This window comes from Anguilla anguilla, chromosome 18 (genome assembly GCF_013347855.1).
Source record: "Anguilla anguilla isolate fAngAng1 chromosome 18, fAngAng1.pri, whole genome shotgun sequence".
NCBI lineage: Eukaryota > Metazoa > Chordata > Actinopteri > Anguilliformes > Anguillidae > Anguilla > Anguilla anguilla.
In genome coordinates this window covers 23,104,575-23,131,644 of record NC_049218.1, presented here as the reverse complement: position 1 = coordinate 23,131,644, position 27,070 = coordinate 23,104,575, and the positions used below count along the sequence as shown (strand labels likewise).

Sequence of the window (27,070 nt, the reverse complement as noted above, 5' to 3'; positions counted from 1 at the left end):
TCGCTACACTCATCAATGGAATTCTTCCAAGGTGCATTAATTCTGGAATCTTGAAAGCACAAAGGTGCACCTTAAAAAAAATCTATATTAGAACTAAATTCTACTTTTTTTTTTTTTTCCTTAAGGATTTGTCAAGCTTTCAAAAGGATTTCAAAATACACATGGAAACAATTTGCTTCAGACATGTGCCAGAAAATTATATAAATAACTTTGCTAAAAAAAAAAACTAAAAAAACCAGTTGCTAAAAACATAATTGTATTCTTCATTGTTTAAGTGATTTCTTCACAATGAATTTGCAGCCAAAAGACTTGGGTAACGCATGACAAAAAAATGCATTACTATAAATATTTCGCCCATTATAAATGTTAGTAATTATGTTTGAATATGTTATATGGCTTTTTGAAGCCGTATGTATAAGTAATAAAATACTGTACTTGAAAGTGCCTCTTGGAAGGCAAGAAAAACTGAAAGACCATGAAATACAGTATTTCTTAGAATTTTTATAAACTGCCGTATCATTTACAAAATGTTATGGTAACGCAAAATTTCTGTTGGCAAAACAACATAAAAGAAAAACCAGTTCCAGTGTCACAATACATGTCAATTTGTACATTGGGGCATTGGACTCATGGAGTAGTCCTGGCCACCATGTCTGTTAGCTTATTGCCTCATTCTATCTCTCAACTACCAGTATAGGCCTTGGAAAGTTGTGTTGACCTTTCTGCCAGTTGTTGACTTCAATTAATTACTGGAAACATAACCAACAACCAGCCCTCCAGGACAGCTCTGTGAGCTAAGTGCCCAGATAAACAACTTGACATGTATTGTGACTTTGGAAACTGGGCTGCTCTCCGTATTTACCTGAAACCATTAATTACTGAGCCAGCTTGCTGTATTTATCGTCTGAACTGTGAGTGTATTTGACAAACCTGCCTGCATGTCCTTTTGTGGCAACAGAGCACAGCACAGTATTCATTTTCATCTTTGAAATATAAAACATTGTGTTAATATGTTATAATTTACCATTTGCTGTGCTGTTACAGTGAGCTCCATAATGTTGGGACAAAAACATTATTTTTCTTGCTTTGGCTCTCTATGTTTTTGGCTCTCTTTGGCTCTTCACATGTGGATAAATGCTTCTCGGCTTTTATTTCAGGGTATGTTTGTACACTTTGGTTTCACTGGGTATAAATTTACTGTTCCCCCATTACACAGCACCATAATGTTTGGGGACAAATGGCTTTGCAGGTGTTTCTGATTAATCAAACATTCAATTTCTTCCTTAGTGCAGGTACAGTATAAGTATTATGGAACTCCCTGTATATGAATTTTCTGTGCTACACAGAAAGGTTGAGAGAGATATTTGTGTGTTTTATTTAAGTAAAGATGCTCAGATAATGCAGAGCTGCTTCTCTTTTGCTTTACTTTTCAAAGGGGGAAGCTGGAAGACCTGGAGACCCAGGCCAACCTGGTCCTGCAGGTGCTGAGGGTAAGCCTGTGAGTACTACATAGTTTAATATACAAACACACACACATGCACGCAGACTCACACACATGCGCGCACACACACACACACATACACACATGCACACGCACGCACGCACACCCAAACACACATGCACACACACTCATATACACACACACGTACACACAGACACACACACACACTCACACACATGCACGCACGCATGCACATACACACTTGCACACGCACGCACACACACCCAAACACACACACACCCACACACACACATGCACACACAGTTTAGGTTCTAATAGGTGGCCAATGTATGCAAACTGAGCTCCAAACTGCACCCACCATGGCGGCCGTGTAGTTCTATCGTAATGGCAGGCTAACTGGAAAAAACCCAAAACAAAATCAGAGAGAGGAGTCCAAAAAAGCAGTGTCCAAACAAAAAATGCAAGGACAGCTGATGGTGTTGCCCTCCTACCACCAAACGAAGAACAGCGTCAAACAAGAAACAAAGACCTGCAAAACAGATTCCTGAGGAGACCAGCCGAAGGCTGTGATGTAACTGTAGCACCAGCAGAAGAACTGTGGGACACTGCAGCCAGACCCCAGCTACCCCAGCTGGACAGGGCCTAATCACAGCAGCTGGGTGGGAAACTCAGGTGGAAGAAGTTCCACTTAACGAGGTGGCTGACTGCAGTGACCTCGGTGAAAAACCAAAATTGAAATTGAAACCGAAATTGAGAGGGAAAAAAAAAAAAAACAACCCAAACGAAGAGGGCCAAGCCCCAGCATGCCATGCAATAATCCCTCAAAGGACAGACATTAGGGGCTTGGGGATGGTATAGCTAGAGACAAATCGTTTCTATTCAAAGATACTTTTGTGCACCGAAGAGGGCTTTAACAACATGTTTGCACTTGCATTTGTAAGACCACGATGAAAGGATGATCTCGCATTGATATCTCTGATGTTTTATTCTGTGGTAGGTTGTGGGTTGGACTGAATGTACTGCCCTTAAGGGAATGACTGGGTCCAGTGTTTCCGTGGTAATTACGGTGGTTTCCCCGAAGAGGGGCATTAAAAAAAGGGGTTTTATTATTCCGGGTAGTGTGATGACAGAGTGCCATTGCGTAGACAGATGGAGGCGATTTGTGTCTTTACTGTTACTGAATACGTTCGCTCCAGGGACAAACGTAGCAAGCTCAGGTCAGATCCATCTCGACAATGTCTACAGCAAATCAACCATATTTACAGGTGACTTTTGTGTGAATGGAATAACTGTCAGAAGCAGGTTGGCAAACAGCAGCTAATGAAGACTGTACAAATCTTAATTTTAACCTGTGTTTATCCAGGAATACTTTAATGAATTGCAGAGTAACAAATTGCAGAAGTTTCAAAGGACAGACCATTGATCCATTTTCTGACTGGGCTGGTGAACTGAAGTGAGTCTTTTTGTGCTGTTCCCTCTCAGCTACGTCATTAGAGGCAGAACATTAGTATGACAAAATGAGGAATTAGAAGTGTTCTTCTTAAAGGCCCCTAAGGATGCTCTGCTGATGGATTTCATTTAAAATGTAACTCAGCTGAATTTAGTAAAACGTTTATTTAATCTATTTTTTAATGGAGCAGGTCACTTTTTTCTTTTCTTTAGGGTATTTCAACTGATAAATATGAAATATGAGTAGATGCTTTGGAAACAAATAAAACAAATGAATTCCGTGAGAGATGTGTGAAGAACAGATTATTGGGGCTTCCCGGAAAATTCAGTAGGGAGGCATAAGGTCATCGTTATCATTAATACGCCATACATTTTCGCTGTGGGACTGTAGTATGGTGAATCACAAAGGAATACAAAACCGCCTTTGTCGACATTTCTGGGTTTGCAGTTTGGCATTCTCTCTGCTTTTCTACGGAATGAGTCACCTTTCCACAGAAAGAGGCTATTGCAAACACAAATACAAAGTAACAATGAAGCCCTGTGTGTGTGTGTGTGTGCGTCTGTGTGTGTGTGTATTCATGTTTACTTGTGTGTGTGTGTGTATGTGTGTGTGTGTGTGGAGAGAGGTCACTAGAATGTTAGATCTGCTTGAATGTTGCTGCTTTATGGATGTCGCTAATTTGGAGATGATGTTCTGCCAGGAAATTTCACTGGACATGAGGGCTATGATCACACATTCAGGCTATTATATATAAGTATGCTGCATGTCCAGTGCTTACTCAGTATATGTATATTTTATTCATTTGCAACAGTGAATATTTATTGAAGTAGCTGAGGCTTTTACTTAGATAAATATTACAACAGCAGTGTCAAAACAAGGATTCAAACCAGGAACCTGCTGATGCCCACAAGACCAATTGCTCAAACCTCTAAGCCACATTGTAGATCACTATAACCCAGAAACATTTGGTACTTGTTTGCTAAGTCTGTCTGTTTGATTCAGAGTACTGGAAGCAGAAATAGCTGTAGTCATTACAAAGAGTCTCCATTGTTATAGTTGCTCAGTCTATTTTGATTTTATCATCATATGCATTCCAAGGTTGACCCCAAGATTTTTCCAAATCTATACTCGGGAATTGGGACCGTGGTCAGTGATTTTCTAAGGCTGCCTTTATAAATGGAGAGAATTATTGTTCACACAAACGTCGTGGCCTTTAGATTTTGGCAAATGGACGCGGAGCATGACCCCTTCGACCCTGCGCGATAAACTGTGCATCACAGCAGCCCTTTCACAAAAGTCAAGGGCACTATTGTTTTAAAAGATGGGAGGAACATAAAATGTGGACCGTTAGCATTCTAAGATTCTGCATTTTTTTTAGTATGAATAAGAAAAATGATGCCATCTTCCTCCACAGACAGGACAGCTGCGACGGGCTTGAACCTCACGTTCCTGCACTAAAGCATGAGCACTTTATCTCACGGCAAATTATGTGGCTACGAAATATCACAGCGTTCTCGCTTAACGGCTCCAGTGGTTTCAGTTTAGCCGTGTAATAAAACCCAATAATTATACAAAAAATAATGGTCGTAATGCGGAGCTAACAATGTTCAACATTACAGCCTTCTCTTTTATGACGGCTTTGGCAGCAGAGTAGCTCTTAACTGTAAACACATGTTTTCGTGTCCGCTTGTCTGAGGGCATTGCGTAAGAATACCCGACGTCTCTGGCTTTAGCAACGAGGATAATTTATCAGCAGAACACGGCGTTTACACTACTTCCTGTTGCGTTCTTATCAGCTGATTATTGCAGTACAGTTTCAGCATCTTCACGCTAATATGCACTTTTGGTATTTATTACGATGGCCCTGAAGTGCAAAACAGAAAATAACAAAACATAAAATAAAACACAACAACTCAGAAAATGAAATGTAACAAACCGGAAAACAAAACTTGACATGAGTTAGCTCGCTAAACCCATGGTCTCGCTTCGTAGTATAGCCCCCCAGTCCATGCAGCTCTGTCATATAGCATTTCTTGCATCAGGTATTGAAGAATAAGTTATTATTAGTTTTTCTTCTGAACAAACCTGCTTCGTTATAGTGTGTTTTTAGCATGCACATACTTATTTTAATATTGTGCAAAGTTGACAGCATGTCTATGATCACTTTATGTTAATGTCCTTGGTTGAAATCACCACAAATTTGCTCACAAGCCTGGTGAATTCTTCAGGCGCATTGTTCAGCAAGTAAACACATGCCATTCATGCATATTGACTCTGACCCTGCTGAAAATTCCAGCTAACACCAGCTGGGATTTTAAGCTGGTTTAAGATGTGTTTTGACACTTCAAGCTGGTCATAGCTGGTCTGTGACTGGTCACAGCTAGTTAATGCAGGTTAAGCTGGTAGATTGAGCTGGTGACCAAACTGGTAGACTAGCTGACTATAGGCTGGTAAAAAAAAAATGCTAGAAGTGTCGAAAACACAGCTTAAACATGATTTTCAGCAGGGCTGTGCATCTAATCAGCAACAAGGAATCATTGATAGTATGCATCTACCTTTTCTGGTTTGAGTTGAGTTTTGTTGCGTTTGTTTTCTGGGTTGTTGCCTTTTGGTTTCCAGATTTGTTGTGTTTTGTTTTCGGATTTATTTTGTTTTGCAATTCAGGGCCACCATAATATATAGAACCAAACCTGTTCTCATCCTTAAAAAAATTAATCTACAACCTTGCTCAGGACATGCTGCACTGATGGCAATTACAAGTGGACACGGCCAAATTTTTAAAAGGTGAAGTCATCACAAGGGAACAGGTGGCGAAATGCATAACATTGCTTTTAGTGGTGATCAAAATAAATTACAGTGTATTTGGAGACTGGACCTTTATATAGTCTCACTTGACCCTTTTTAGGTGCACCTGCTCATTAACCCATATGCATGCTCCTCCAAACAGTGAATTGTGTGGCTGCAGGTCAACATATAAAGCATGCAGACATGGTGAAGAGGTTTAGTCAGAACATTATGATGGGCTAGATGCTTGACTAGAGTTTACAGAGAATACTGTAATATAAAAAACATGCAGTGAGCATCAGTTCTGTGGGCAAAAACACCTTGTTAATTAGAGACGTCAAAGGAGAATGGGCAGACTCGTTCAAACTGACAGAACGGCTGCAAATGCTAAAATGACAGTTGTTTACAGCAGTGGTGTGCAGAAGGGCATCCCTTAATTCACAGCGTGTCGAACCTTAATGAGCATGGGCTACTGCAGTTGAAGACCATGTCAGGTTCCACTCCTGTCAGCTAAGAGCAGGAAGATGGGGCTGCAGTAGCCACTTGATCACCAAAACGAGAGGACTGAATACTGGATAATAACAGCTGAGCATAATTTTAATGTCAGACGCACATTTGTACTTGTTCATTGCACTTTAAAAAGTAGCCCTTGATAGTACAACGACCATTGATTTTAAACTTATGATAGCTGCCATTTACATGTGATGTTTCATTCTCATAATCATATTGTATTTACTGCACTTGCACCTTAGGCTAAAACAGCCATGTCCATGTTTCACGCGTGTCTGATTGTCTGTATGTCAATTGTTCATATCTGATACCCAAACTATTTGTCCTAATAGGAATTTGCATATTATTGATCTGAATTTGCTTGATATAACATGGGGTAAATGTGAACATAAGCTGCCAGAAGACCCAGTGTTGACCACTCCTGAGGAATTTGTTATAGGGCTCTGAAATTAAAAAAAAAAAATGTATTTATTCTTCAGTTAGCTTATAGTGAATAACTGTTACTCAAACTCTACTGTGTGTCAATGTATCCTTACAGTATTTCCCAGGGAATATATTTGTACATATCTACACTGTTTGAGCTACAGTCATGTATACAATATTCTGTCTCAGAAACATTTTTTGGCCTCTCCTCCCCCCACCCCCTGGTCTGGCCAAGGGGCTCCCCAAAAGCCAATACTGCATTCGTTTACCACTAGGTGGTGAAAGTAACTAAAAAAGGATGCAGCCAAGTCTCGGCAAATGAAAGCAGCTGTTTTTTAATTTTTTAAGTAGACCTTTTTCATCTTTATTAATATGTCACACTGATATGTCTGCTCATGTATATTCTTTATTTTTTTCTGCAGGGAATCCCTGGCATAAGTGGCAGTCCAGGACTCCAAGGCCCACCAGGTGTACAGGTATGACAGTTTTTCACAGTTTTGTGGTGGTGGCACTGTTGTTACCTGGAGCCCATGTGACCACGCCCTTTCCTTCCAGGGCCAACGAGGGGAGCCTGGCGTTCCGGGGCAAACAGGAGGGCCTGGTGACTCGGTAGGATGACAGAAAAGTAAATTAATTTTGAGGTGTAATAAATATGCGTAACACGTTTATTACACCGGAAGAATGTGCACTAACACACAACTTCTCACATGAAACTGATAATAATGTACACTGCACAACATATACATATACCTACTGTACAGCGTTTCAACTGTAAACGCACATGCTTTAATTATCAGCTGTGTCATGTAATATGTTGGATAAAATATCATTTTCCCCCTGGGTTTTGAAAAATTTCCAACACTGTATGATTTGATATTTTTGGAGGATTTACCATCATTTGTACAGTCATACAGACTCATCATTCATCACCAATCTTAAATGACACTGTAATGAAGTAAGCTGCTTTGTACAAGGCAAGATTTAAGTATGCCTTTTGGGATGTCCTTAAATCATCATACTGACAGGGCTGAGTTTTCATCTTGCAATTTGATCTTGTCGTTTTGAATCCACTTTGATGTTTTTGCTTGTTTTTGTTTAATCCCTTCTGACATGGCACGAAATCACTTTGCTGTGACTGTTGCTTTGATACTTCTTCAATCTTTTTTTTTTTAGGGAAAGCCAGGTGTTCCTGGGTTACCTGGATCCCAGGGGCCACCAGGTGAAAAGGTACGGTATGCCCAGGGTCAATTTCAGTTCCTTTTGTATCCCACAAACAAGTAACTTAGCAAGTCTATGTTTATTCATTGTGTCACAGAATGATGTACAGTATAATTATGGCATAATGAATACTGAAAACATGGAAGGTTTTTTGGTAGGTCTGCCCCGTCGTGATTGTGGTCTTTTTCTGTGTGGAGAAAAACAGATAAGCATGTCCAAGGCTAATCCAGCGATGCTAATGTACTGTCTGTAGTAAATCCCGGGGAATTATCCTGTATCCTTCAAAAGACAAACCGCGCAGGCTTCACTTTTGAATTTACGGTACAGCGACATGTTCTGCCCTTAATCTTACTTACAGAACGGTTCGGCAGAATTACTGCCTTTCAGATACAGACACTGAGGAACCCTGGAATTTACATGACACGAGAATATGGCGAAGTGATTCAGTCCCGTTATATGATTTATGTTGGCTTGGAAACACAAATTATACCACCATAGGCTGTACTTTAAAAATGGAGGGGCACTATTTCTTTATGTTTAGGGCTGGGTATGGCAAAAAAAGAAATGGGAAAAAAAGAAAACTTTTTTTGATGTTAACTCCTATTTTCTCCAAGTATGGAATACTCAGATTGTGTGTTAATGCTCATGCAACCTTCTCTGTCAGTTTTCGTCAGAAACTTGTGATGTCAGGCACAAACTGTAACAATAACAGATAATAAAGCAGTTATCTGTTTGTCTGTCTGTTTGTCTATCTATCTATCTTATCTATCTATCTAGCTAAGGGGTTAGCTGTAATATTGAGGACTAGAGGCCTAGCACTGGGTTGTGCCATTCTTTGGCAGCTTTCATGGAGCAGGCTAAATCCATGCACTTTTTGCTGAGATCAATCTCATCAACATAAATGATAGTGAGGGGGGGCTGGGATATATTCTATATCCTTATTCAGTATGTGCTGCAAATTTAAAATGTTGTATAAAGTGAAGTCTAATGAACATGAAAAGTTTTAAATGTTTCAGGGATCCATTGGCCTTCTAGGGGAACCAGGGTTACCTGGGAAAGATGGGAATAAGGTCAGTAAAGTAATAATTAAAACAGTAAAATAATTAAAATGTAGCATAACATTATAACACTGACTCCATATTTACTTATGACATACTGACTATATATGCACTGCTAGTGAAATGATTTTACCACTTGCAGAAATGAATGTCAAGCAGTTGGCTTAGCAACTGCTCTCAAATGCATTCGTGGAAATAGGAGAGCCTTTTTAAACACAAAACACCATGTAGACAGAAATTTCATGCAGGCTATTACCATATGTCTGTGTATTATGAGTCCTAAGGTGTTGTGTTTTCGGGTCTTATTTTTGAACGTGTTGCTATGACTACAGGGAGAAAAAGGAAGCCGAGGACTTGCGGGGACACCTGGCTATCCTGGCCCTCGTGTGCGTACAGTACGACATTCCCTCAGGTTTCCTGGAAACCGCTGGTAATGAAGACGTGAAATCCGCTCAATCCATCTTTCTCCTCTCCTCCCCTCCCTCAGGGACACCCCGGGCTCGACGGGAAGGACGGAACGCCAGGAAGTAACGGCCGAAAGGTTCGTACCGAGCTTTGATAAATCTTTCAGAAGTTCACGAGCGAGGCCTTGCGGAGTCTTCCGGAACGACGTCTGTTAAAGACGTGGGCTTGGAGGGCCGGGCCTGAGATGCCTGCTGGTAGATCTGGAGCAGGAGTCCGCACACGTTTGGCTGCTCCTCAGTAGCGGACGCTCAGGTACTGCTAGCCCCCCTGCTGGTAGAGCTGCTGAAACAGGCCAGAAACATTTGCTTCCTGTTCTTCCTGTTCAGCTGCGCTACAGTTCCCCCAGTAGCTGCTTCCAGGTCTTTCCCAGCAGCTGGCCCTGGTTACCCAGTGGGCTGTTCATCACCATTAAGGCGGAAGCCTACATTATAAATCCTGGATCGCATCCTCTGCTTTGTATTGCTGAAACATATATGGCCTTTCCAGGGTTCACATTTGTTTCTCTGTGGTCAAGGGGAGGAAAAAGAGAGATTCAGTGCTCTGCTGCTAACCTCTTATCTCAACCGGTTGTCATTAATCATCTGTGTGGGAGGCCTATATGGATGCAGGGCAAATATTAAATAGCAGGCCATGTTTATCTGTCACTTTTGCCTTCAGCAAAAGAATGAAGAGGTCTCAAAATTCTTTACTACTGTTTTGCATATTATTAGAATTACATGTCCTTGAAATCAATATACCATACCTAGAGCTCAGGTGAATGTAGCCTGATTATTTGAGTAATTGATAAGTAAAACTTGCAAATGTGTAAGCCATGTAAACAGACGTAAACCATGATGTGTTGAAAAAAATAATTATACACCACTGACCACATTGCTTAGGACATACTATGGGTTGTTCTTCCCACTTAAAACAGTATAAGTAATTACTTTATTTGTAATGCACCCTGCATACAATTTTTGAAGCACAAATTGTATCCAGCCGGACAAATTAAAAAAAAAAAGATTTATGAGAACATTAAAAAGTAAACAATACATTTGCATTAGAACAAAGCAGAAGATAAAGGAATACGTAAAATTACAATGACAAAAACTGATAAGAGTCTGTTACTGTCTCCATGCCAATGTCTCCAGAATCTCATAATTTTTACAACTGCAGTTCATGGGGGGGTGGGGGGGTGGGGGACTGAAGCTATGGGTGGCGATGTAGTATAATGGTTAAGGAGCAGTCCTTGTAACCTAAAGGTCACAGGTAGGACACTGCATTTGTACCCTTAAGCAAGATACTTAACCTGCATTGCTTCAGTATACATCCAGCTGCATGAATGGATGAAAAAAGGTTGTGTAAGTCGCTCTGAATAAGAGAATCTGCTAAATGCCTGTAAAGTACCTGTATGGTGAACGCATACCGGATCTGGTTGTTCTAATGCCTGCATTCTCTGCCGTGCATGTCACGCCAGGGGGAAGCTGGGATCCCAGGGAACCCCGGTATGGAAGGACGGGAGGGACACCCTGTGAGTAATAAAGAGTGTTTTCACAAAATATTCGCGTTCGGATGTTAAGTTATGGAACGTCTCCCATTAGAGCAAGAAGGAGAGTGGATCTTTATTTATAAAATTACAAACAGCTAAGATCTGGATTAAGTTGGTTGTCATATTGCGCAATGGTGGAAACTATTTTTCCACTCTCTTTGATCTCATTGACAATGATGTACTGTGAATGTTACATGAAAGCATTGCTATGTACTGATCTCAACTACCCATGATGCGTATATATATATTTTAAAACTGATTTATAATTATAGTGTACTATACTGTATTAACATTGTACAAAGGCAGCTATAATCACTACCAATTATATGCTAGCGTGGTATGTTTTACATTATCATGGTGTAGGCGTCATATGGGTGTATTACAGTAGCTATGGAGAGCTTGCGGAACTACAAAGCCCACAATCCACCACACATGACCTGTCAGTTTACAGTTTCTCACTCCATCACTTTGAAATCTGCTGAATCCGACTTTCTCATTAGAGTGTCCAGCCCTCTCTGTTGCCAGCTAGCAGAGCTCCAGACAGAAGTTTGGATTATGGGATGAAATGCTAGCGGAACGCTCGGTGAATTTATGAATGCTTTATTTCAGTTTGATATGTAAGGCTGTTTCTGGAAGTGTTGTATTTGCTGTTGCTATGTGGCAGGGGGCAGGGGGGGTTCCCCAGCCAGCTGCAGTCTAATCAGTGTACTGTTAGATTGCCATGGTGATAATGTGGCTGTGGAGCTGTGGCTAAATGCTCGTCTAAACATAAAGCGGAAGGGGTCATTTTAAGGGCTGATCTGTTGCTATGGAAATATTGTTTATATTATTCATTAATTTTGTGTCACCTGGATTCTGGTATATGCCCCACAGGCTGGGCACACTGGACGTCAGACAGGCTATGTGAAGCTCGTGTTTCTGACAGCTTAAAGGTGGCGTATCATATAAAGGCCTTTGATTTTTCATTCTTTTGCACTTGTCATGACGTGGCTGTGGAAACACAGGCAGTATGAGCTGGTTGGCCAAAAACTGGTATGAAAGAAGAGCATGGCACGTTCAGATATGAACCTCTGCTTCTATTTTCTCTTGACTGGAAACAACAAAACTGTTACTTAAACACTTGGAGAGTGCCCGTCAACCTTGAAAGCTTGCTTTGGCAGAGTATTAGGTTCTTTATTAGTTCAATCAGCACAGACTCATTTAGTTTGTGTGAACATTGTGAAGTTACTTATAGAGACAAAATTATGAGGGGAAAATAGCTGCATGTTTGCTAGTTTTATCTCAGAGCCACAGAGGGCAATTTCTGTGAGCCAAGAAGGTAAATGGTGGCTTTAATTCAAAATCAAGTAGCAGTTCTCTTATTTAATCTCATATGCTTGTGCAGGTGAAGTGCGTCTCTCTAAAATGCCATATTAATTCCAAATTTTTTTGTTGTTTCATGGAACAGTCAAACCAGTATTTCTAGGAAGTTGAGTACTTCTAGGAATAAATTACGGTTGAAACAGCATCCAAGAAAACATCAGAAATGACAAAAACGGATTGAGTGGAAAGGAATCGAGAGCTATTTACTGTCACTGCTTTCTTACAGCTCAATCTGAAGCATTATTTTGTCACTAAGCGTCCATTTTAGTCTGACGCAGTACCAAACTGTTGTTCCACCCCCCACCCAGTGGCACCTGTGGCCTAATTTTAGGAAATCACTGCTGTGGTGGGCCTCTTTCATTTGTAAAAGCTGTCATTTTTGATGCAATTCAGGTTCTTTGATCAGAGGTCAGAGGAGAGCTTTTAATGCGTTCCAAGCAAATGAAGATTTAAAAACGAAAGTTGAGGGTTATTTTGTAACATGTTCCGTGCTTTTTTATGGGTCCCTCAAGACCAAAAACCATTGGAAGTGCCAGACATCTGCGTCAAATTATCTTGGAAAAAAGGCAGCGAAACTACACTGTCTCTAGGTGATTTAGCTGAATGCACTTAATGCATTGGGCTCTGTTTTCTGGAATCGATGTTGCAAGGCGCGTGCGTGCAGTCTGTGGCACGTGGGGGCAGTCAATGCAGCGCGTGGGGGCACTGGCTGTGCCTAGTGAATGTTGGTATTTTTGGGACCACAGACGAGGAACGCATGACGCAAAACGCACGGCGCACCAGGAAACTGGGCTAGATTATACTGACTGTATTATTATGAGTGTGGCGCGGCTGGTTTTATTAATAATCAATAAAATTACCAATAAATTTTTACTCCCTTTAAGTGCGTACTGACATTTTCCGTAGTCTATCGCTGCAATGGAAGACGAGGATGATGATATACTAATCAGGTGTTTCCCGCAAGACGTTCGGTTGTGGGAGGTGCAGAGGTGCTCTGTCACTTTTTTCAAAAATTGTGGCGGAACAAATGTCTTAAAGAGAAATTCATTCAAACTTGTTTGAATTTTCTTCCATAACAAATAGCCTATTTTATTATGGGCCAGTTTTAATTTCCTATTAAACCTGTAGCTAAATAGCTTCCTATAACTAAGAAATAACGACAACAGGATCTTGAAGTTCGATGAAACAAAATAAAACCAGGGGAGATCATACAATGCCAGTGATCCCGTTCACAGCAGTAAAATGACTTGGTGTTGCTCAAATGAAAGAAAGAAAAATTATAACACAAGTCCATCATTAATTCACAAGAATGGCATGGCCTAGCCGAACTGAGCAGGATTGGATGAGTTGTGCTTTTGGCATGTTTTAAGTACACTTACTTATATCATTTATCTCCTGGTTCCAAATCACCATAGGTATTTTGACTTATTACTTACTCAAAGACATTGCTAAGCAACGAAACAGCAACTATATCCCCATGTGGCATGGCTATCAAATCTGTATATAGAATGCAAATAGAACATGCACATGAAAGGGTATAGAAGAGGTCAAACTAGGTTTCCACCTCACACATGATTAGTAAGTAACTGGCCAAAACATGATGTAAAGCCTACAATATTGGCTGAGAAAGGTTTATTTTTTCTTCCTTATTGACATGACCACATAGACAGAATAAGTGTATTTAAAACACGCCAAAACCACAATTGATCTAGTCCTGCATACTGCATGAAAAAAAAAACCATGACTTTCCATGGCTGGTTTAAAAACTCACGCACAGTGTGCTCTTTTGAAACAACAGCGTTTTGTCCTGTAAATTCTGCATATATTAATGATTTATGCAGTTATCTGTCATTGTTACTGCTGTACCGCACCTGTATTACAACTCTCCCACACATACCTTGCGGTTTTAACGTCGGACTACGTTAACATTTGTTTAAATTGTTCATGAACCCTTTGTGATCACCTTAAACCTAATATGACTTATTGTAGTTGACAAGTGTACGCCCTTTGTAGTGAAATTTCACAGCTTTTGATTGCATTACATCTAAGTAATTCAGTAAGAAGTGAAAATTGTCAATTCTGCCAGTTTTCTCCTATTCAAAATATCTTTTTGACTATGAGTGGTAAGGACACTCTGTGAACATCGATAATTTGCAATAAACTATACATGCCAAAAAATTCTTTTTTTATTAGCACGATTATTATTATTTTATACATAAATATACTGGACAAGGCAATACATGTTCAAGCTGATTAAAAAATGTCCACCAGCAAGATGTGTCGAGCTGCTCAATTATTTTGGCATGAACAAATACAAAAACAAATGAAGTGAAGAAAGGAGATATACACAACCATGAGAGTGATCCTGAACAGACAGTACCCCACCAAGGCACAGAACAGCAAACCTGAACATTCGCGTGCAGTTTCAGGCAACAGCACAGACTGCTCAGCTCACATAACAGCTCTATGATTCAGATTTACCCTTCCCAGACAACTTTTACAAAGGATTGACTGATGTTTTGGGTTTGCACTTAAAGGCTGAGAGTGTGTCTAAAGCCTGAACTGGAAGAGAAGGTTCTGCCTCCCACTGTAATTTTGGTTTGTATAATCCAGCTGTATAAATGGATACAATGTAAAATGCTATGTAAAAAGTTGTGTAAGTCGCTCTGGATAAGAGTGTCTGCTAAATGCCTGTAATGTAATGTAATGGATATACTTGGAATTTTCAGATAGCCAGCATCCTGTTTACTGGAATAGTTTCACCTGTATATAGTCATTCCTTGTGTATATCTCTGAAGATTGTGGTGTTGTTATTCTCTTTTTCTTTTGTGTAAGGGCATTGAGAGCTACTAAACCGGACTCAAATTCCTTGCGTGTGTAAACATACTTTGCAAATAAAGACGATTCTGATTCTGATCTTTTGAGCAAAGGGCAAGAATAGAGGATAAGTACAGGTACCTCTCTGAGATATTCTGAAGCCAAACTTAAATTTAAAACCATATTTAAGCCATATTTAATGCCAGTTTACAGTTTGGCAATATATGATTGTTGCCACTGGCGATTATCACATTTGGTGGTCGGTCCATATGGCATCGTCTGTATCATTTTTGTGCCCATTGCTGAGACTTAAACGGTATTGAACTTTGACCCTATCGCTGGCTCAGTTGTCATGACACTATTATTATAGAATGTTCTCATCCCCTGTAATTATCTTTAGCAAGGTGTGAAGATATCAGCTGGGCTAACCTTAATATAATTAAAATGAAAGACCATACATTTGTTGAGAGTTTGATAAACACAAATACAGTGTTTCCATACCTGTTTGCTGCTGACTGGGTGGACTTTAAAGATGCCATTAATAACTCTACTTTGGTGATGCGTTCTTATCAGTTATGTGTTTATACATTTTACGTGCGACAGTGTTCAGTATCAAAGTCGAGCGATAATGGATTGTTGGCGACAATGCAGCGATATCCATTGGCTGATCATACATCGCTTAACAGTAAACTGGGCTTTAGGGTGAAACCACACATCCTCCAATGAGAAGCGATTGTCTCTGGTGATGACATCGCCTCCATTCATTTTCAATGAGATGCAATTCTGTGCACCCACAAGGCATGCTGGGATAGCTGGCAACGCCTGCAAAGCTAGCCGGCAAAGCACCTGGAAGGATGGGGAATCTGTGTCTGGTGTAGAAGCGAATATCCATAATTCCTGTTATTTTACCACTAAAGAAAATCAAGGAATCATTAATACTACATAAAGCTGGAATTTAAGAGTTAGTTGTTGCATTATTATAAGTTAGTTCAGCAAATGTTTTGAAGAGAAACTGGGAATTATTCTTATTTTCTTGTATAAAATTGGAAAAGTAGGACGTCCTAGCTTTGGAAAGAGCATGCTTACAAGCACCAAGACTTTCTTTCCAGACCAAATACATTATAAGGTGTTTATTTGCACAAGTGTCTGCATTGCAAACAAATTAATTGCATATTTAGTTCCATTCGCTTGCTCCAAGCAGCTCATATTTGTGCCCCTGCGATGCATAACTCAATGTAATAGTTTCTGAGAGACAGGTGATCAGTGTCACTGACCCTATGTCTAAATCTAAATTCCTCAGTAAGCAAAATCAGAGCTTGATATACTGTACTGTGTCACAACAACAATATATAATCCATATTTAAAATAACTACCACAGAGAGTCAGGGGCTCCTCGTATGCAATGGTTGGCTACTTCCAAAATCAGGAGTCACCAACTTGACTTTTGAACGTGACTTATTGTTCATTAGCTCAGTTATGAGGTCATTCTTTGCTACTGTACTGCCTATGCTGTGTGCAGTCAGAATAGGCAGTGGATAGATGCAGGCTAATCCTTCCTTCATGTGAATGCTGTCCGCCTTAGCACAAATTGGGATGAAAGCCCTGTTGAAGATACTGTGCGCTTGCTCTGGTACTTATCAGCTGTGTGCTGATTGCTGCCAACAGGCCTTTCCACTGAAATGCTAGCTTCCTGTTGAAGCAAAAACATTCCTGTATGATGTACCATTTTAATATCCACTTCCTCCTCACCCTAACAGCCCACTGTGTTCATATGGTCCTATTAAACTGGAATTCAGTAAATGTGTTAAGTACCTATCAGTCATAAGAGGAAGGATTCACAAAGAGTATCACCACTTTCCACACACTGAAATATATTGCTTCCAAGTTGAGCTACCCATCAGCCACCCCATGGGTTTATCCCCACACATTGTTCTATTTTTGTGTTCTTCCGGAAAAAACAAGAAACCGTCTTAATTTATTGCATCCAGTATCATTGAAGACATGTGCTTATGAGAGGGGAATTCAGAGAGATAATGCTTTCAGATGGATTTTTTTTTTCTTTAAAAGTGCCTGCCAAGAGCGCTCACATTCGCCAGGGCATCCGGTTTGACTCCATGCCGTAGCTCGCGTTCCCTGTGGGAATCCTGCTCCTGTCCTCCCTCTTTGGCCTAGAGCACGTCTATAATCTGGAACTTTGCTTTGTACGGAACGGAAATGTCTTTCGCTCCCATTCTCATCCTCAGCTTTGTTTAACATGCTAACGCCACGACTCTCACACGTTTTCCTCACGAGAGGTGTTGAACCAGGGAATCTGTTCAAAGATTATTATTACACTGTACCACCGCCTCATTATTATTATTATTATTATTATTACACTGTGCCACCACCTTATTATTATTATTATTATTATTATTATTATTACACTGTGCCACCGCCTCCTTATTATTGTTATTATTATTACACTGTGCCACCGCCTCCTTATTATTGTTATTATTATTACACTGTGCCACCGCCTCCTTATTATTGTTATTATTATTATTACACTGTGCCACCGCCTCCTTATTATTGTTATTATTATTACAATGTGCCACCGCCTCCTTATTATTGTTATTATTATTACACTGTGCCACCGCCTCCTTATTATTGTTATTATTATTATTACACTGTGCCACCGCCTCCTTATTATTGTTATTATTATTATTTCACTGCACCACCGCCTCCTTACTATTGTTATTATTATTACACTCTGCCACCGCCTCCTTATTATTATTATTATTATTATTATTATTATTATTATTATTATTATTACACTGCACCACCGCCTCCTTATTATTATTATTATTATTATTATTACACTGCACCAACGCCTTAATAATAATAATAATAATAATAATGAGGCGGTGGTGCAGTGTAATAATAATAATAATAATAATAATAATAATATTACACTGCACCACCGCCTCATTATTATTATTATTATTATTATTATTACACTGCACCACCGCCTCCTTATTATTATTATTATTATTAGGGGACTAAATTCTGTCCCATAGAGGGCCATTCATTTCGCCCACATCACATCAGTACTCACAGTTATGATACGGACACACAAAACAAATGTACCAGGTACCATCTTATAAAAAACAAGGTGTCTGGCAGTATTTTTTAGGCAGTTCCTACTCCAGGGGATGTTACATACAGCCCCCTAGTAATTATGCCGTTATGAAATGAAGACTTTAGTAGTCTTAAGTTGTTAAAAACTGGATGTCAGCTGTGTTTCTGTCCCAGAGCAGCCCGAATTTACAGCTTTGTGATTCCCGAGCCCCCTTCTCCTGTGCTCGTAGCTTAAAGATCTAACCCTGAACACTGAAACCAGATTCAAAACACACAAACATACAGTATAGGCCCCCACATACATACACACACACACACACACACACACACATACACACACACACATGAAAGTACACGCACACGTACACACACACCTGCGGCCGCATGCACACATTCTCACACACACACACATGCACACACACACGCACACACACACAGACACACACACATGAACATACACACGCACGTGCACACACATGTACACACACAGACACTGCACGCACACACCCACACGCATACGCATGAACGTACACACGCACGTACACACACACGCACAAAAAAACACACACACATACACACACACAATTTTGAGACTGATGTACATTTGGCAAGCAGTTGGCAAGATGCAACCGTTTCAGATGATAAGCACTGATATATGTGGGATATGTGTTTAAGAGTTTTAAGTAGGAGTGTCAGCAGATTGACACACAGTACTGCTGCGCAACCACTCTTAGCTTTGGGGCTCCTTATGAGCATCTAAAAACTGCGGACTTTGGCACGCGCAAATGTGATTTACAGCTATACTTAACTTTCTCAGGAAGACAGATGTTACGCCATCATAAATTATCAGCTTTTAAAAATACATATATTTTGCATCATAGAAGGTAGTAGTCCTGGTTGAGTCTTTCCACCATTTTGTTTTTTGTCTCTTGCACGCATTCATTAAATCCGCACATTTGCGTGCTTATTCTTTCTCCTCCCTTTCTGTTTTCACTGATGTCTTCATGGAACGGGAGATGCCTGAAACGCCTACCACTGTTTCTCATTACCATTAAAACATCTTTTTTTAGTATTTTTTTTTTTTTAGTATTCACAGCACTCTATGGGCTGCTTCACAGTTTTCCATCATAAGAGTGGAGTTAGTGCCTCGTATATATCATAAACTGTCTTATTATACTGCTAGGGGTCCTTGTACCTCCCTTCAAGATAAAAGAGAGCAGTGTGCAAATATTTTACAAGCGAAAATTGATATGCTGGGCAATATTATTGTGCCATTTTTTTAAACTTAAATTGTAGCCAAATCCAACAGGCACTAGAGCAAGTATACGAGCCGTGAATTGTGAGATTTCTTTGTTTTTCAGTGCTGCTAGGTCAGGAGTCTCCAACAGGAAGTACGCATTCATACGCATCCTGTTTTTGCTTCTTTTTATTTGAATCTCTTGCACGTAAACAATGTCATATGTCTTTGTCTATTTTTATTATTTTACTTGGAAAGACTGAATTGCCTCTGGATGCCTTTAATTAAATACCAACATACATTTAAGGGTTTATAGGACTGTTGAGTTTATGTAACTGAGTCTGTCTAGAACCAAAAACAAGAAGTGTGTTTTATACTTCATAGTATGGTCGCTTGCAGTAGTACACTATTATGCAATGGGGCTGGAAGTTACTGGCATCATGATAATGGTATTTGGTGAAAACCTTACTCTGGTTGTGCAACTTTACAGGAATCTGAAATTTCCAGAGGACATAAAAGAATTACATCACTGTAAATGCAAAGCCAATGGCTCATTAATGATTCCCCAGCATCTTTTGTTGTTATTTGGACTTGGATTTTGGTGGAAATTGGCAGCGGTCTGGTTCGTGATTGATGCCTTCTCCCCACCCCCTCCTCCAGCCCGCACCCAGGCCCTGGGGAAACCAAAACAAACTGTTAGGTCTGGTTCACATTACACCCAGTAGATATTTTTAAGCGAAACTTGCCAAATGCTTTCTAGATTAAGAATACATAACTAATAATTAGATATTTTTAAAACTATAACCTTTAAGATTTTTTTCCAGATTTCCATTTTATGGATAACATACTGTTCCACAGCACAGATCAGCTTAGCAGACGTGGAGACAAATTAAAAATGACTGTAACATATTCTAAATGCTTTGGTGTGTGTTGTTGCTGTTGTCGAATGTGCATAAATATATTTTCAAAGAACCTATTCTTTTCATTACCAAAGGGGAAAAAATCTCGATCTGCGATTCGATGTGAAGAGAAGTTCTGTGTTATCTTTGGCGTCTGGGATCCATTGTCAATATTGCTACTGGCGCTGCTTACAAGAGGAACACTGGCGGCCCCACCAAAATGTTTTTCCATCTACAGAGCCCCCTCTGCTGTAGGCTAGAGCTGCGTTTCCATTGAGAGGCCATAGCTGCAAGTCAGATATGCCTGAAGTGTGTCAGATATACCTCATCGTAGGTCAGCTGTACCTTAGGTGAGTTGAGCCTGTTACTACAGACAAACTGATCCCCAAGCTGACAGTTATCCAGTTCCGGGTATGAACGTAGACTCAGCCAGGTTTTTGAAGTGGTTGTGATTTTCCTGTACCACTTGCTATAGCAACAGCCTTAAAACATATCCTAATATTCTGTATTCATTTTTCTTTTTTCCCTTAATGCCAAATTGCATTTGTAAGCCCATCCTATTGCTGCTAAATCATAAACTCATCACACACACACACACACACAGACACGTCCTCTAAAATGCACAAAGCCAGCTGCTACTCCTTTTCCCTTTCGGGTGCATTGTTATGGCAGAGGACAGTGCTGCTCATGCAGCTGATGCAGTCACATTCTCTGCTGACCAGAGTAAGAGAGGGTAAACCGGGCCTTGCAGAAGCATTCCACGCTGCCTGGCGCTATGGCCAGTTTAGGGTGCCGTGCTGTGCGGTACATCACTGTGCTGTGGGTATATGCCTGTGCTGTGCGGTACATCACTGTGCTGTGGGTACATCCCTGTGCTTTGGGGTACGTCCCTGTGCTGTGGGGTACATGCCTGTGCTTTGGGGTACGTCCCTGTGCTGTGGGGTACATGCCTGTGTTGTGGGGTAATCCCTGTGCTGTGGGGTACATGTCTGTGTTGTGGGGTACATCCCTGTGCTGTGGAGTACATGCCTGTGTTGTGGGGTACATCCCTGTGCTGTGGAGTACATGCCTGTGTTGTGGGGTAATCCCTGTGCTGTGGGGTATATGCCTGTGCTGTGCGGTACATCACTGTGCTGTGGGTACATCCCTGTGCTTTGGGGTACGTCCCTGTGCTGTGGGGTACATGCCTGTGCTTTGGGGTACGTCCCTGTGCTGTGGGGTACATGCCTGTGTTGTGGGGTAATCCCTGTGCTGTGGGGTACATGTCTGTGTTGTGGGGTACATCCCTGTGCTGTGGAGTACATGCCTGTGTTGTGGGGTACATCCCTGTGCTGTGGAGTACATGCCCGTGTTGTGGGGTACATGCCTGTGCTGTGGAGTACAGGCCTGTGTTGTGGGGTACATGCCTGTGCTGTGGGGTACATGCCTGTGTTGTGGGGTACATCCCTGTGCTGTGGAGTACATGCCTGTGCTGTGGGGCATATCCCTGTGCTGTGGGGTACATCCCTGTGTTGTGGGTACATCCCTGTGCTGTGGAGTACATCCCTGTGTTGTGGGTACATCCCTGTGTTGTGGGGTATATCCCTGTGCTGTGGAGTACATGCCTGTGCTGTGGGTACATGCCTGTGTTGTGGGGTACATCCCTGTGCTGTGGTGTGCATACCTGTTCTGTGGGGTACATCCCTGTGTTGTGGGGTATATCCCTGTGCTGTGGGGAATATCCCTGTGCTGTGGAGTACATGCCTGTGCTGTGGGTACATTCCTGTGCTGTGGGGCATATCCCTGTGCTGTGGTGTGCATACCTGTGTTGTGGGTACATCCCTGTGCTGTGGTGTGCATACCTGTGTTGTGGGTACATACCTGTGTTACATTTATACAGACATGGACATCATGTTTTTGGTCACCTAGCATCTAATTCCCGCTAGAATACAATCCGAAAACCACTTTTCAAGGACCAATAAAAAGTGATGTATGATTTGATTTATTGCAAATAAAAATAAAGCCTTATATCCAAAATATTTTTTTACGTATCTTGCTCAAAAAAAGTTTTCTGGAAATATTTCCCATGAAATTTATGACATTGTTTCATTCCTTTGGGAGGTGGTAGAGGACTGAATTGCACATGTACAAACCTGAAATGGCTATAGCTGTGTTGTACTTTAAGTTCTTGGACTGTGTTACATTTAGTAAGTGTTACATTTAATGACTTTCCCTTATGTTTGTAAAAGGAGAGAATCTTTTGAAAACTCTTTAAAACACATGACTGTTGCCTGTTAGAGAAGTTGAGAGACGGTGACTCTGCAGATGGTTAGCTATTGGGTACTGATTCAAACAACTCGAAATATTAAAACTATGTTCTGAAATTTTATTGATGAGACGTGTTGACATTTAAAGGTGACAGTGCCTATCCATGGCATCCATGGATCCTGACTCCTGTCCGAAACCCGACTTCGCCAGAGATGGAGCGGCACGATGATGTTACTTTCCTGCCATGCGGAATGACACATCTAAAATACCGGCAGTGGCATTTAAATTAACTGGCCGCAGCTGTGCTCATTTACATAACCGGTCTTAGTAAATACCCCGCCAAATTGAAAACACGCGGCGACGCAGGATTTAGCGGCCCTGACGGTAATTTGCGGCATGACCCCAGGGGCATGTTGCTGTATGCTGTTGCTGTGTGTGGTGCTGTACCTCTGCATTAGCTATGTGCATTGCATTTAAGAGCATATGTGAAACAGATTAAACCTCTCTGCTGATGAGGCTAGCAGAGGTCAAGAGAGATATTTCGTTGCTGATTAATCTGGACCTTCGAGAGAAAATGAGACCGTGTGTGTCTCCAGGAGATGGCTGTTTCATTATGGCAATGCTGTGGTCTTCTGTACAATTCAATTAAATTCAATTCAATTTTATTTGTGTAAAGCTTTTTACAGAGAACTGTCACAAACACGCTTTACGGAGCAAGGCAAGAAACAGAGCAAACACCGGGCCTGAACCCCGAAATAGCTAGCGCATGAGGTAAAAACTCCCGGCGGGGAGAAAACCCTCAAAATGTTGGCGAGAAAAAACTCTCCGATGGGAAGAAATCTCAGGAGGAACCCGGCTACGGAGGGGGAGCCCATCTTCCGCTGGCCAGCCTGGTGTAAAGAATGAAATGTTACAGAAATGTAATTAGGGATCTATCAAAGCAAATAAAACAGGTAAAGCAGGTTACAGTTGAGTTAATAGCGAACAGGAATGATAAAAGACTGAACTGTATAGTTCAGTATAGTGCAGTTTAGAGGGGACGGTGATATATCTGGAGCTCCAGGCCATGTCAAGGCATGGGCTGGGGAGGAAAAGGGCTGAAGCACTATAATGCACTGTTACTGTAGGGCACTTGTAAAATTCACCATTAAAATGAATAGCTGTTATATTTACACTAAAGGTCTTCAGATCGGAGTCTGTAGCGCTTTTGCGCTTGTGGGAATGCTTGTGGAACTGTGCGTCATGACAGGCAGGAGTCTGTGGCAGTTTCTCCCCTGCTTCCTGGTCCAGGTAGATCAAACACCCAGGTAACTTCACAACTAGGTCCCTGTGCAGGTAGATACCTGTGGACCTATCCTTATGTGACTTCTTAGGCCTGGATTCTTGGGGGGGGGGGGGGGGGGGGGTGTTTTTGTATCCTATGCGCCATTGCCAAGAGAAAGGTAATGTAGATGGAGCGGTCAGGGTTTACCAGAAACAGTGAGCATGACAGCATCTGTTTTAATATTAGTTGTCATGTCTACATTCACTTGCTCGTAATGATTGACTAATGGACTTTGTGGGTATGTTGCTGGGTGTTTACTGTAAAGCCTCTCTCTGCTTGTTTCCAGGGCATGCCTGGCGTACCAGGGAATGAAGGCCGGAGTGGACTGAAGGTGAGATCTGTTTCTCCCATGATACCTTGGCTCCTCAGCATCACTGCTAATGCATCACTGTGCCATGTGGCTCATGTGAAGAGAATTGACCAATCAGTGTGTGTGTGTATGTGTATTTGTGTGTGTGTGTGTGTGTGTGTATTAGGGACTTGTGCATTTGACTTTCCTTATCAATCTAATGCAATACTTTCCTTATCTATCTAATGAAATATGTTACAACATATATTCAGGTATTGTAAATATATGTAAAGTTTGTAAATGTAAAGTTTATAATTTTTTAATTTCTATATTTGTATTATTTAGAGAGCGTGCTCTCCTCAATGTACTTTTGCCAGTAGACTGGTACCTGACGTACTGGAGTGTCACATGATACCCAGTTTATTAGCACAGAATAATGACTGTTGATCTGAGAGGTGCATAATCACTGTAAGATATATCTCTCTGTGGCCACCATACAGCTTTTAATGTGGCAGTAGTCTTCACCGCTCTATCATTAATATTTCATGACATTTTTTTGTTCTTTAAGGTCTTTTGTTAAAGGAACTTTTGTCTATAGCACTGTCTATAACAGGCCATTTGTTCTAGGCACTGTTATATTCATAAGGATCATCTTTTCAACAGCGAAACCTTAGTGAAGGCTAGTCATTTTTTGAGATTAAGGTCTTGTGGAATCAGATGCTAACCGCACTCCTTGTCAGACTGAGACTGCTGGATCAAGGCATGAAATTACATTAATCTGCTGTTTCCTGTATCGCGGTACAATATGAAGTGTAAAGCATGTTTTATTAAGGCTCTGGTAAAAAAGAAAGAGACTGTAATATAAACTATCACTGTGACCACAGGCAAGCTCACTTTCAAAAAGATCATTGTAGTGCCTAAAAATATATATTTATGGCTTATGATGGCAAAGAGACCAAAAGAAACCTCTTAATAATTATATTATAATTACTCATAGATTTATTACCCAGTCAAGTACAGAACCACATCTTGGTAGATTAAAATGGTGATATGTGTGGAGCTATGAGATGGTACCCTAAGCGTTTTATGATGTCTCCTTTCTGAAGGGTGAGGCTGGTTTGCCTGGAGAAAAGGGGTCAAGAGGTACGGCAGGCTCACAGGTAAGTCGTTTTTTTTGAACCGTTTTTCACCCCTAATTTTTATTTTCTCCAAGTTTTAATTGTACATGTCTGCCAGCCAGCCTCGCTGCTGCAGCCTTCTGCAGAAGTTGATGGGAGAGCAGACTTGTATGTAATCCAAAGACATGCTGGTTAGGCTACTTGGAGGGGATTTATATGGTGTTGCTGTAATGAAGCATGTGTGCTCAGTCAGCCTGCCCTGTATAAGTAGATGTGAAATAAAAAAAAGAATTAAATATGTTTGCTGATGTTGGCCACCACTTCAGTCCACAGCTTTTGTTTTCATTGAAGGCATTTAAAATTATGAGGGTTCATACAGCCACAAGATTTTCCGGTCTAATTTATTAACCCGTAGGTTCCATTACCAACAGCAGATCAATGCAAGACTTTTCATGCCCCTTTTTTAAGGGGGGGGGAGGGGGGCACCGATGGCACCAGGCACCTCGCCTTTCTTATGCTATTTTTTAAGCAATCAATTCATTGCAGTGAATTAACAATCTCAATTAATCAATCATGCAATTAGCACAAATTATGTGTGCGTTGCAGTGCAGTAGGCCAGTCAGCAGGTGGAGCTACACACATGTAACATGAATGGAGGCATTTTCAAGTACAATCAATGGGTACCTGTTCACACTACTCCAGACTATATCACGCATGGAGTGGGCGGATATTTTTAACTGCACTAATTTAGAAATATAAAAAGCAGAGTGGTCATTTATTTTTATTTTTTTTGTTCACTGTGGGCGCAATATTTAATATTTTGTTATTGAGTTGAGTCATTGTCAGGCGGATCTCTCATGGACTGTGTTTGTGGAGTCAATCCTGCTGCTTTCTGAGTGATGTTTATTAGTCTTCCTCTGAGTACAGTCCAGAGGTCTCCACATGCAGGCACTGAAAGGCCTCACTCTCTTCAGACACTGATGAGCTGGTCACACGAATCTTGTTTTCTCTTTCAAGTGATGGCATGCTGAGTTTGTTTTCCCTTTTTGCCAGTTTCAGTGTTGTGTGTTGTGTCATGTTCAGTGTTATGTGTTATTATTATTATTTTGAGATTTTTATCAAAATGGGCATGCTCCATAAGCCAATAAAAATGAAATTTCAAAAAATCTAAATTAAATTAGGCATTCCAAATTTGGAGAAGAGTATTGGGATTTAAAAAAGAATTATGAAAACATCCTTCATTATTGTGTTCTTTTTATTCCCCAAGGGTGAGAGGGGAACGCCCGGGGTGCCAGGGACCGACGGACAACCAGGAACGAAGGTCAGGAGCATTTTTTTAAGAATGATTTAGCTTTTTGTAACCTCGGTTAACTTAAAGAAAATGAACTCGGCTGTGTTCTGCCTCCTACCTGAATGACACAAGATGTTTGGAGTAGGAAATGATTCTGGCGGATCGAGGGGCCTAAATGATTTAATACACAGAGGAGTTGAATGAAGGGAAATCCCCAGCTGAGCTGTTCATCTGTGGAATTTGGGTGCAATTCAAAAACCGCTTTCTTGTGACTTTCTGTCTCTCAATCGCTGTTTATAAAGGAATCCTTTTTTTTTGGCTGAGTATTGGGTGCTTGGTATTGGACCACTTCCCTTAAGAAAAAAAACAACTTTGGTCATCTTTTTCTCTGGAGATTCCCTTGATATGCTGTACTATAAGATGTGGCCACAGTATTTTCTGGTTGAAAGGATGATTCAGCTTCAGAGGAATTAA

General features: G+C 40.9%; 1 protein-coding gene across 2 annotated transcripts in view; it reads left to right on the top strand.

Annotated features, from left to right (window-relative positions):
- The window catches only part of col21a1 (collagen, type XXI, alpha 1), a 60,312-nt gene that overhangs the window by 18,032 nt on the left and 15,210 nt on the right, over nt 1-27,070 (top strand). For both annotated transcript variants that reach the window (XM_035400253.1, XM_035400252.1), the window contains 11 exons: nt 1,436-1,498; nt 7,052-7,105; nt 7,185-7,238; nt 7,803-7,856; nt 8,864-8,917; nt 9,238-9,291; nt 9,393-9,446; nt 10,827-10,880; nt 24,185-24,229; nt 25,294-25,347; nt 26,573-26,626. In XM_035400253.1, the coding sequence (XP_035256144.1) occupies nt 1,436-1,498; nt 7,052-7,105; nt 7,185-7,238; nt 7,803-7,856; nt 8,864-8,917; nt 9,238-9,291; nt 9,393-9,446; nt 10,827-10,880; nt 24,185-24,229; nt 25,294-25,347; nt 26,573-26,626 (594 nt within the window). The remainder of the gene's footprint in view (nt 1-1,435; nt 1,499-7,051; nt 7,106-7,184; nt 7,239-7,802; nt 7,857-8,863; nt 8,918-9,237; nt 9,292-9,392; nt 9,447-10,826; nt 10,881-24,184; nt 24,230-25,293; nt 25,348-26,572; nt 26,627-27,070) is intronic.